The sequence below is a fragment of the Xenopus tropicalis genome, chromosome 1 (genome assembly GCF_000004195.4).
Source record: "Xenopus tropicalis strain Nigerian chromosome 1, UCB_Xtro_10.0, whole genome shotgun sequence".
Lineage (NCBI taxonomy): Eukaryota > Metazoa > Chordata > Amphibia > Anura > Pipidae > Xenopus > Xenopus tropicalis.
The window spans coordinates 167,262,863-167,275,328 of NC_030677.2; the positions used below are offsets into that span (position 1 = coordinate 167,262,863).

The 12,466-nt window shown below is 39.9% G+C and overlaps 1 protein-coding gene across 2 annotated transcripts in view; it reads right to left on the bottom strand.

Annotated features, from left to right (window-relative positions):
* Window positions 1-12,466, bottom strand: part of adamts19 (ADAM metallopeptidase with thrombospondin type 1 motif 19) — a 121,963-nt gene that overhangs the window by 2,466 nt on the left and 107,031 nt on the right. For both annotated transcript variants that reach the window (XM_031892949.1, XM_031892941.1), the window contains exons 19-22: window positions 12,128-12,263; window positions 11,804-12,008; window positions 7,794-7,946; window positions 227-404 (exon numbers count right to left, since the gene is read on the bottom strand). In XM_031892949.1, coding sequence (XP_031748809.1) covers window positions 227-404; window positions 7,794-7,946; window positions 11,804-12,008; window positions 12,128-12,263 — 672 coding nt within the window. The remainder of the gene's footprint in view (window positions 1-226; window positions 405-7,793; window positions 7,947-11,803; window positions 12,009-12,127; window positions 12,264-12,466) is intronic.

Genomic DNA, 12,466 nt, shown 5'->3' on the forward strand with positions numbered 1-12,466 from the left:
AATGATTCAGAGGAGCATCTCCTTACTGCCAGCTGCAATCACATGAAGATGTGAAAAATAACAAGGCACATATGGGATTTTGCTGGACATAAGCCATATTCTACCTTGAAATGTAGCAAGTTGACGTTAAATATGATAGCACGAGAAACCATTGCTGACATAGGCAAGAGAGTTCACACACATACACACACACATACTGTATATATATAATTTTGGGCATACGTACCAAGTCTAGGTGAGGTTATCGTATTTACATTGACTTTCTCATTGCAGACATGCTGATGGCATGGTCTGTAAGCTGCTGGTTTCTCAGATGAGAAGCATTCATTCCCATGCCTCCCTGTGATTTTGTGCATACACTGAATTACTCTTGATTGCATTCCTTTCCCACAGGTCACAGAACACTAAATGCAATAATAAATGCAAATTAGATTTTTACTGGAACTTAAAAAATCTGTTAATGTTCATCCTAAGACTTATCATTCAAATAGTCACAAGTAATATATAATTGTTAGAATATCTAGGGCAATACTGACTCTGATGCTAAGGCAGTTCTAGTGCAAATATTCTATATGGTCTCACTGTTTTCCACTCTAGTGTGAAATGGATTTAGCCTACATGGGCTCCCAGCAGTCTCTGGATAAGAAGGACTATTTCAGTATCAGTGAGGATTAGAGGGGTTGTTCATCTGTATATTAACTTTCACCATGATGTTGAGAGCACTGAAACAATTTGCAATTGAGAATCATGTTTTATTATTTGTGTTTTTTTAATTATTTTGCTTTATATTCAGCAACTCTCCAGTATGAAACTTTAGCAGCAATATGGTTCCCAGGGTCCAAGTTACCCTAGCAGCCAGGCAGTGGTATGAATGAGAAACTGGAATATGAGTTAAGCTGGCCATATACGCACCAATAATATCGTACGAAACCTCGTTTTGTACAATATTCGGTGCGTGTATGGCAAGTCGGCGAGTCGACCGGTATCGCAGGAAGCTGCTGATTTTGGTCGCCGATTGGCCAGGTCAAAAGATTTTGACCGGGCGCCATAGAAGGCGCCTGAGCAAAATCTGCCATCAGGGCTGAATCGGCAGAAGGAAGTAGAAATTCTATTGTTTCTACCTCCTTACCTGCCGTTTCAGCCCTGAAGGTTAGTGGCGGCTCTGACGAAAGATAGCAGATCGCCACGTTTGTGGCCACCTTTAGAGTGGGTCTGAACAGAAAGATAATAATACATAAGAATAACAATGAAATTGTAGCCTCACAAAACAAGTTTTTTGCCTTTCCCTTTTGAAAACTGAAAGAATCAGAAGAGGAAGACAGATAATTCAAAAACTATAAAAAATGAAGATCAATACAAAAGTTGCTAAGGACTGGCCAATGTATATCATACTTAATGTTAACTTAAAGATGAACCACCCCTTTAAATAATGCTGGGAGAGTCTACTGAATACATTAATAAACTAATTAGCATTTCCAATATCTTTACCTCTTAAGGTATGGCATCCCTTTTCATATTTTGCAGTGGTCTGTTATTTATATGATCAGGCTTAGTTACACACATAACAAAGTGTTGTTACCTGGGTTTGTTATAGAGACATTTGTTTTTATATATGAAATATATGGGCAGAATGCTGCAAGCTGTATTCCCTGTATTTAACAGCCTGTGTTTCGTGCAGTCTGACTCTTATCACTTTGACTTTGCATGTATGAAAGAGTTTTCAAGATCTCTGGTCTGCTAAACCTTATTTTCAGGTTAATGAAAATTACTATTTCTATACAGAAGTAGATTTACTCCTGGGAAATCAATTTAGAGATCATAGGGCTTATTTACTAGCATAGGGCTCATATAACATTTGTCCTGATACAGTAACCCATTTCAGCCAATTAGAAAATATTATTTATGTTCTTATATTCGTCTGTAAATAACAGCAGTATTTTATATTTCCATATTTCCAGCAGACCAAACCTAAACTTGGCATAAGCCATTATTACTCATAATATTCATTTCTTTTACTGCCAAACATATATACTGGAAGTAGCACATTATCTCAAGGCCAATAGCTGAGAAAGGTGTTACAGCTAATTCCAGCTGGCTAAGAAGAGAATAAGACATTCCTAATGAAGAGAGGGGTGATCAAGGATGCAAGATCTGTTTAGGCAAGTCTGCATTTTTGTATCTATCATTTAGCCTTTTCTCTTCGCAAATATATGGCACATAGGGCGTATCGACATGTTGCAGCTAGTGATGAGCGAATCTGTTCCATTTCGGTTCGCCGAAAAATTCGCGAATCTTTCAAAAGATCCGCAAGACGGCGAAAAATTCGTGAAACAGCAAAAATGTTGTGGGGCAAAAAAAATTGTCACCCGCGACTATTCTTTTGTCGCCCGCAGCTATTATTTCGTCGCGCGGCTATTATTTCGCCGCCCGCGGCTATTATTTAGTTGCACGGCTATTCTTTTGACGCCGCTGACAATTTTTGGACGTGCAGCAAATTTTTCCGCTGTGAATTTTTTCATCCGTTTCGTGAAACAATCCGCCAATGGCGAAACACAGAAATTCGCTGCGAATCCATGCCTGGCGAAACATTTCGCCCATCACTAGTTGCAGCATTATGTACCAAGGGTTTCCCGGACCCAGACTCTTTAGTAAGAAGTGTAGTAAAACAAGGGTATTTGTGTATAAAAAGCTTAGTTGTTGTTGTTTGTTTGGTAAAGGTAAGCAAGCATTCAGTTTTTCATAATAGTTTGACCACTTGGGGCACTGTCTTATAGGAGTCTATGAATGCTACATCATTCTCCTATGACACAGCATGCTGTTAGACATGTAGTTATAAGTATATCTATGTCAATTAGGCTCTTAGCAAAATAATGCATGCCTAGACAGTTTATGTACATACACATGAAAATAACTTTTAGTTTTTGAAATGCCCCCTTCTTAGTTTCTCAATAGCTTAGTGATGTAATTTCTCTTACATTACTCACTGAAACTTGTGCATTATAATAGATCAGTGATCCCCAAACAGTGGCTCGTGAGTAACATGTTGCTCCCCAACCCCTTCACTGTTGCTCCCAGTGGCCTCAAAGCAGGTGCTTGTTTTTGAATTCCTGGCTTTTGGCCAAGTTTTGATTGCATAAAAACCAGTTGTACTGCCAAACAGGCCGCCAGTCCACATAGGGGTTGCCAATCAGAGCCCCTATTTGTAACCCCAGGAACATTTTTCATGCTTGTGTTGCTCCCCAACTCTTTATACATTTGAATGTGGCTCATGGGTAAAAAAGTTTGCAGACCCCTATAATAGATAAAATACCCCCCTTGTAAAATATGAGGACATTAGAAGACACCTTGGAGTTTCATAACCTGTATAAAAGCACTTTCCCTTCGGCCTTTATATGATCATGGAACTCCCTGGTTCCTTATAATATTCTTATATTTTACAACAGGATGTACATTATTCATTAGATAAAATCACAGTATAACTACAGTTATTTGTTTAAACAAAGCCGTTAGACATGTGGCATACTAATCAAATCGTGAAAAAAAAAACTCCTAAAAATATTACATTTTTTTCTTTAAAGAGAGTTTTGTTTATTGATTTAGTGATGGTTTTTGGGGGGAGAAAAAAGGTCCTAGGTCATTCGAATGGCATTTAAATCAGGAGTTACAAAAACATGTCATTCTGACTTCCTTTTACCTAAAATTATCAGTCAGACTTAAAAGGATATCAGCCCATAAACGTCCTTTAGTTCCATTTAATGCAGCGCAAATAATGCTCTTGTGAGTGAAAGAGATGTGGAGCTCTAATGGAAAAAATAAACACAACATTCCAAGGTACTGATGTTCACTTGGCTGTGTATGGTCTGATGCAGTTAGTTCAAGAAAATCCAAGTACATGTATAATTTAAACACTGTGAGATGCCCTGATGGCTTTTACATGCTGCACTTTTTTAAGTTGTCAAAACACAAAAATAACTAGCGCCTGTGAGCAGTTAGCTGGAGGTGGACACGTCAACACTTGCATGTTACCTAATTTTTGCGGCCTTATTAAATGGAACTCTACATACATTTTATAATAGCATGTCACAGTCAACACTTCATTTCAGGGCTTTGCTAAACACATACATGACGTTACTTACTAAATTACGTAAGTGGGTATACAAAGGGAGTTTAAATAGTTAGCATGACCCAACATGTCATCTATATACTGTAGGTAAAGAATGAATGGGGCATTATATTTTTTGGATTTAGGGTTAAGATGGCCCTGTCTTAAAGAAGTAGGGGCACAATAATCGCACAGATTCTCAAGTAAAATGAAATTCAGGTGCAATTAAAGGTAGTGGTTTTAGAACCTACCCTTTATAGTCCAACATATATAGTGAGGGCCATTTTTACCTCCACAAAAGGTTAGAAATATGTAACATCATTATCATATTGATCATATAGCAATAATTCCAAGAATATTCTGGACAGCAAATAAGTATATGCTCCAAGGGGCATATTTATTATAGTGTGTACAACATCACAACCTCACCAAATGAGCCAATCTTCTCCGAATTGCCCACCTAAGTTAATTCTTATGGCAGGCATAGGCGCCATTAGGACCACATTAACAAGCCAATACAGTCCCCCATCCAACAAAAAATCAAACCTGTCCAATCGATATCTGGTCAATTTTAGGCCATATGTGGTAGGCCCATCGGGGGGGGGTGCAGATACTGTAAGTTGCCAAATCGGTCTGTGGAGCCCAAATCTGCAACTGAAATCTGCCCGTGTATGGCCACCTTAACTTGTAGGTGAGCATTCAAATCTAATTGCTAATTAGTTGCTATGAGTAACGTCACTGCTGATATTAGCTTAGACACTATAATAAATATGCCCCTAGATCTCAACACATAGGGGCTGAACTATTAACATTTAAATTTATGTTTTTCACATAATTCTAAACTTAATTAAGCACAAGAAAAACAATGTTATTAAGTGAATGTACAAATTTGGCATTTAAATGCTGGCAAGTTCATCTAGAAGTCAATGGGAGTTGTCAGCAGTGTTTTCTCATTTTAAGTTTTCTTGAGCTTCAAGTTGGTGAAAATAAAATGTGATTGTGCTGCATTTGAGTTTCATTTTGATGTTATTAATGTAGAACTCCATTTTTAATGTTTTAATGAAAAGCAACAAACAAGCTGTAATTTATTTATATAAGCTGTAATTTATTAATATAATGAGCCTCAAAGCTGGGTACCTATCTACTGCTTTGGGTCCTCTGGCAGGGAGGGGGGGGGCAAGTGCCACAGTTTGGGAAAGTCAAAGGTAGTGGTTAATTTAAAAATATTTTCAAGTTTTGCTTCAGTGTCCAGTGTTTTACCTTTGCATTTAATATCCCATTAATTGCATACAATCATACAATGAACATAAAACGGAATAATGAATAGAGTATGACAAAAAGGTGCATTAAATTCTCAATTCTAAAGTAATTTCCTCAGGCTTTGTAAACTTTCAGCAGCATATTTTGATTCACACTAGTAATAAAAGGCTGTATTGGTCAAGAACTGAGTAGAAAAACTGCCAACTGGTATGACAGGTAGATGCAATTATAGCATAATTTATAAATATATATGATGTAAATATTTGAGAATGTAACCCTGGTTTAATATCGCTAAACACCCTCCACTGAGGTTGTTAAATTGTGTCCAAGATTAGGTGTTACATACCATTATTAAGAACAGACTGCTTAGCTTTGTGGCAAGGTGGTACTCAAGTAAGATTAGTAGGGGCATACAATATACGGTCAAGTAAATAGTCCACGTCCTGGCCCTAGCTTTAAAGAAAAGAAGTCCAAGCTTGCTTTGCAACAAACTACTGTATAGGGCACGTTAACAAAGTGTAGGCCATGGTACAAAAATGGTAAATCCAGGCAAAAGCTTATGGTCACCAGTTTTGTGGCTTTACCACATAATGCATCTGGGGCTTCAAGCAAATTCACAATCCCTTTGAACACCAAAAATGATAAAACTGGAAGAATTTTGGCAACAAATACTTCATTTTTATTGCCTGATTAAGTAGCTGAACAAGGAGCACATTACTTATTAGCAAGTGCTTCAGCATAGTGTTCAGGAAGCGTTAACATGTGTTTTCATTTCTTAATTGAGATTAAAACTATAAATTAAGTCTTGCTTTAAACTGTTATTTTGCACTATTTTTGCATTTTGACACATGTGCCACAGGCGCCCCTAATAAGTCACCCTGACACCTGACCCTGACCTAAAGTGCAAGAAAAACTCTGCCTACAGAATAATAGATGGAATTCCTGTCAAATGTGTTATTATGAAGTATGAAGTATGAAATTATGAAAGTATGAAAATGTATTCTATTGAAATTCTTTCAGTTTTGTAGGCATGAATGTCTAACACACTTTTGGCACTTCAAGGGTAATGGATCACCAAGCTGTTGTCACTAAGTGCCTTGTTTTCAAATGTCAATTCCCAGTCCTGAACCTTGACCAGGCTCCTGTACTCCTTAGTCCTGCATCCTGTGGCACTGTGTATTAGCGAGTGCCTGTCCTAGTCTATATTCTGCTTCTATTGATCTCCAGATTTTGACCTTTGGCCTATTCTACACCTGTGGACCTCTTGTCTGTTTTATGGCCTAGTATTTCCTGCCCCCTTCCCTGATCTTTTGACTCTTACAGACTTGTAACTGCCTGCTACCAGCTCTGACAACTAGCTAGATATGCAGATTTGCCTTATTTAATAATTCTCCCGATTTCATCAAGCCACTCATGGGTATTATCAAGGTTACTTAGCAAATAAGCTCCTTCCAGCCAATCCTACACCTGCGGTTAGTAATATGTCTTTCAAGGTGTTATCATGTTATGACATGTTATGTTGTTACCAGGTTATGAATTGTAATAGGGTAGATAAAGATGTTATGGTGCTCTAAATCCAAATCTTTCAGTCTATGTTATATTATTACACTGGAAGAAGCATGTGTGGCTGCTTTATCAGTTACCTATAACCAAAAAGGGACAAAGGCTCTCTCATTTTACCGGAAATATGGATTTGTACTACAAAAATCAACCTGCTGATTGGTTCACTGAAATATTTAATATAGATCCTGGAATTTTGAAGGGCTTGCCGAATCTGCAGCTTGAACATGGGGCTGCAGTCAGATTTGTTAAACTGCTGCCGCCATTGCAAAGCCACTGTTTTGATGCTAAAATCATCATTTAGCAGGGTCACATGACATCACTTCTGGGTATAATTCCTTTAATAAATCTACAATCAAACTAGAATTTCAAAGGATTTAAATCTAAAATAATTGTGACCTTCAAAAAAATATGGCTACTGATAAAGTTCCTATATATATATATATATAGATAATCTTTACATATACTGGCATGCATTTAACTGTAACTTGTAAATGCATCAAAGTTTTAAAACAAAAGGCATATTTATAAATGGCTAAAATTACAATTCTACTGATTTTTTTCAAATAATACTCTCAGTTTGCTTAAATATATTTTTGGAATATACTCCTAGAGAAATGTGCTTTAACCCTCTGATAGATATGCCGCCAAGCAGGATCATGAGCATCACAGTACGTGGGTGTTCAGCTACACTGTACAAAAAAAACAAGACCCCCTTCCCCTGTTTTTTGCACTTTGCACATTTCCCTCTCTCCCCGTGATAAATGACCCCTTTCTTCTTTAAAGAACATTTTTAAAAAGTGAAGGGGTAAAGAAAGAAGGGAGGAGATAGTAAACACATGTGCTTATTTTAATCTAATCATTGTTTTACCTTAGACCAGTCCCCTGTTCTCCATATGTAGCATCTGGAATAATCTTCGCAATCTTCCATCTCCTTAGGTCTTGTGGATAAAAGACACTTCTTTCGAGGATTAGTGCACTTTATAGTTCGGTGTCGTACCCCTTTACCACATTTCAGTGAGCACTGCAATGAAAAAATTGCCAGAAACACATTTTTAAAATAGTTTTTTCCCCCTAAATTTTGAAAAATCATACTGTACACAAGTTTTCAATATGCTACAAACTGCGAAACACAGCAGTATTTGCACACTCATCGCCAACTCTGTATTAAAAAATAGATATGTAGGGACCCATAGGGTTAAATGGTCCCTATGGCTTTAAATCCCTACAGGTTCAGTTCCCTTAGTTGCTGGGCAGAAGGGAATGTATCTAAGTGAGTTCATTAACATGTGTGCTATTGGTTAGAAGGTATAGTGACCACATCCTGCCTGACTTTGGTATAGTGTTGGGAGAGGAGTGGCACCTTCCTGTTGTTTGCTTCCACCTTAGGGACAAGGTGGATGTGTGCTGAGAGCCCAGGGCATGGGCCCAGGCCCAGTGAAGTCGGGGAACAGGGCCCCGTGAATGAGGCATTAGATACAGGCAGGTGTAGCTCCCTTTATAGTACACTCTAGGAGTGTAAGGCAGTTAGGGCTAAGCTAGAATGAGCAGCATAAGCTCCTGCATAGGATTTGCAGTTTTTCTGGAGATAGTTCTCCCAGGCCACATTGCCTGTAGTGTAGGGATCCAAGTGAATAGGGAATCAGGATAGAGAATTCCCTGAGGGATCCACTACAGGGTGTGTCGCAGAGGTGAAGGGAGATTCCTGCCAGTCTGCCCGCAGGAGAGTGTCAGTCTGAATATACACTCGGTATGTGTTGCATGTACCAATGGCCTCTGAAGCTGTATTGTAAGTAAAACCTGTGGATGTTCAATAAACACTTATCATTTTGTTATTTGCAAGAACCTCTGGCGCCCTCTGGTTTCATTTTTCTGCATAGCAGCAAGAGAGGTGTAGTTGCACAACACCCTCACCTTCCTCTTCCACTTAGCGAAGGCCCATTCTGGGTGAGAGAGTACTGTGTAACCCATGTTCTACTGGTACTAGTCCGGGAAAGCAGCTATTGAGCTGAAATAGGTGTTACATTTGGCGCCCAAAAGGCGTGGGGCTCGAAGGTTAAGCTGCTGGTGCATGTTTCTTTAAATTTTTGTGACAAGCGCAGGTACTGCTGGATGCAGTAGAGAAAGGTGCTTGGTCACTTTGTGAAAGGCGCAAAGTAATTGGTCGTGGGTTCGGGGTTCTGAGGTTCTTGCCCGTTACTCCCATTGGCTGCAATTACTGCCTGTCATTTAAGTCTTGCGTGCATATGTTTTGGCGCGAGTGAATAGTTTTGGCGTGAGTTGACCAGGGAGGATCCCTGGTGTGAGGTCATCCCCGCCATTTTGAGGAAAGCAATCGAGGAAGACGGATGTCTGGTGATTGCTCTGTACCTGGGTGTGGGCATTATCTCTAATCCATGCTGAGGAGAGACTGCTGCATTCTGTTTCTGTACCCACATAAGCTGTGGGCTGTGAGAGTATCTTTCCAGTGACTGTGTGCATCGGAAGGCCGTAAGCCCATACCCACGCAGAATGGCGGATGCCCGCTGGGATGGCTGGGAGGAAAAGTACACTCCAGCTGGAGTTTCTGGTGGTGCCACAGGGGAAGTGCCGGTGACTGAAAATGGCCAGAGATACATCTGGTGTGGCACATTTGGAACAAAGCCTGATAGTGGCAAGCGGTATGTCTGGCGAGGCACATTTATACAGAAGTCTGACAGTGAAGGCAGGAGGGTCATGGTTCTTTGCTGTGGGAAGTGCAATGCGGAGGTCACCAGGGAGCTGCGTGATTTTGCTGCTAAATGCCCTCATTGCCAAATGCCCTGCTGGGTGGGACCCTTCCAAGCCGTTGGGAAAAGCAAAGACTCTGAACTGAGGTCTGCCCTGATTTCTGCTCTGGAAGGACTGTCAGTGGTGATAAAGGAACTGGAATAGGGGGGAGGCCTGGTACCCCATTCTGCTCCAATGTTATTGATTGCACTGTTGATATGTTGCAATGTTTGAAATGCTTTGCTTGTTTTTCAGTGACCATTGTTACCCGGTAGTGCTCTGGAGAGACTACCAGAAGAGGATGTCATATGGTACTATGGTATTCTGTGGGTAATGTGATGTGTTTGATATTGTACCCCATTGTCGGGACGAAATGGGTTTTTCCCAGGGGTGAATGTAGGGACCCATAGGGTTAAATGGTCCCTATGGCTTTAAATCCCTACAGGTTCAGTTCCCTTAGTTGCTGGGCAGAAGGGAATGTATCTAAGTGAGTTCATTAACATGTGTGCTATTGGTTAGAAGGTATAGTGACCACATCCTGCCTGACTTTGGTATAGTGTTGGGAGAGGAGTGGCACCTTCCTGTTGTTTGCTTCCACCTTAGGGACAAGGTGGATGTGTGCTGAGAGCCCAGGGCATGGGCCCAGGCCCAGTGAAGTCGGGGAACAGGGCCCCGTGAATGAGGCATTAGATAGAGGCAGGTGTAGCTCCCTTTATAGTACACTCTAGGAGTGTAAGGCAGTTAGGGCTGAGCTAGAATGAGCAGCATAAGCTCCTGCATAGGATTTGCAGTTTTTCTGGAGATAGTTCTCCCAGGCCACATTGCCTGTAGTGTAGGGATCCAAGTGAATAGGGAATCAGGATAGAGAATTCCCTGAGGGATCCACTACAGGGTGTGTCGCAGAGGTGAAGGGAGATTCCTGCCAGTCTGCCCGCAGGAGAGTGTCAGTCTGAATATACACTCGGTATGTGTTGCATGTACCAATGGCCTCTGAAGCTGTATTGTAAGTAAAACCTGTGGATGTTCAATAAACACTTATCATTTTGTTATTTGCAAGAACCTCTGGCGCCCTCTGGTTTCATTTTTCTGCATAGCAGCAAGAGAGGTGTAGTTGCACAACACCCTCACCTTCCTCTTCCACTTAGCGAAGGCCCATTCTGGGTGAGAGAGTACTGTGTAACCCATGTTCTACTGGTACTAGTCCGGGAAAGCAGCTATTGAGCTGAAATAGGTGTTACAGATATTTTTGACACCTATTTTAAGGTGTTTAATAAAAGTGGCTAAAGGAACAGTAGCACCTAAAAGTTTTAAATGAATTAAAATTAGTTTATATAAATAAGCTGCTGTGTAGCCAAAATACAATGGGTTTAGTTCTCACAGAGGAATGTACAGAGCTTATCTGCTATGTAACCTGGGCATATTCTCCTTTTTCCTGCTTGAATATCTGACATTGTGGCTACAGTAGTATTTTTAAAGCAAAAACGCCCATTTACCAGTGCAGGGCAACAGTACATTATATTTTAATTACTTTAAAACAATTTTATCTTTTGGTGTTCCTGTTCCTTTAAAGAAATATTTCAGTGTAAAAATGAAACTGGGTAAAATAGACTGTGCGAAATAAAAATGTTTTCAATATAGTTAACCAAAAATGTATAGATAGACTGTGCAAAATGAAAAAAATATTTGTAAAATAGTTATTTAGGCGAAAATGTAACCTATAAAGGCTGAAGTGAACGAATGTAACATAATAGCCAGACCTCTACTTCCTGCTTTCAGCTCTCTAAGCCGTTAGCAGTCAGTAACCAAAGGGTGGGGAGCCATATGGGACATAACTGTCCAGTTAGTTTGCTATTGAATCTGACCTGTGTGCTCACAAACTAAGTGAACAGTTATGTCCCATGTGCCACCCCCCCTAAAGTCACTGACTAACTAAGAGGTTAAAGACCTGAAGTACTGTTCTGGCTATTATGTTAAGCATCTGCTCACTCCAGAAGCACTCATTTCTAGAAGGTAGATAAGTCATGTCAGCAACAGATAAGTGAATGAGTGCAATCATAAAGTCTTTGCTGATCAAGCAAGACACGGGAAATGGAAGCAAACTCTCCCACTACTACTGCACGTATGCTACTACACCTCAGACCACACTCCGGCCTCCCACACTGTCATACAGTCCTGGCCCTCACAGCGCTGAGAAGAAGCAGGTTTGTGCCCAGCACAGTCCCTTTCCTGGACTGAAATCAGCGTTCCATTCCTAAGTTGCTTTGTGCATGTAGTCTGCCTGCTTTGAGTTCCTTTCCCACATGTTTTGGAACATGGAGTCCAATCTGTCATCATCCATCTGATAAAATAATATCAAAGAATTAACTGCTCTGCAGTAAAAACAGTGATTAAGAAAATAAATCCTAACTACAGGAGGCAGATAAAATATGAAAGGTGAAATCAATCTTAATGTTTTACCTTGTTTGGCAAGGCTGCTCGTTGCACTTGCGTATCTGGGGGTCTGGTTTTGTCAAGTCTTTGCAGTGTTTATTATGCACGTTTGTTATATTTTTATTCATGATTTTTGTACAAGTCACCGTTGTCTTTCTTTCCCCTGTCCAAGAAAATATGAAATAACACAAATAAAATTGATAGAGATAGTATGGAGAGATTGTTTCAGATAAGTATATGTGTGCTCATAGAATAAAGGCTGAGATTTGATCTCAGTAATTCTGAGAATTAACCATATTGACTCATATTTTTACGCAATAAGATAAATCGTCCTAATATTTTGTTATATTGTAGTTCAAAACAGTT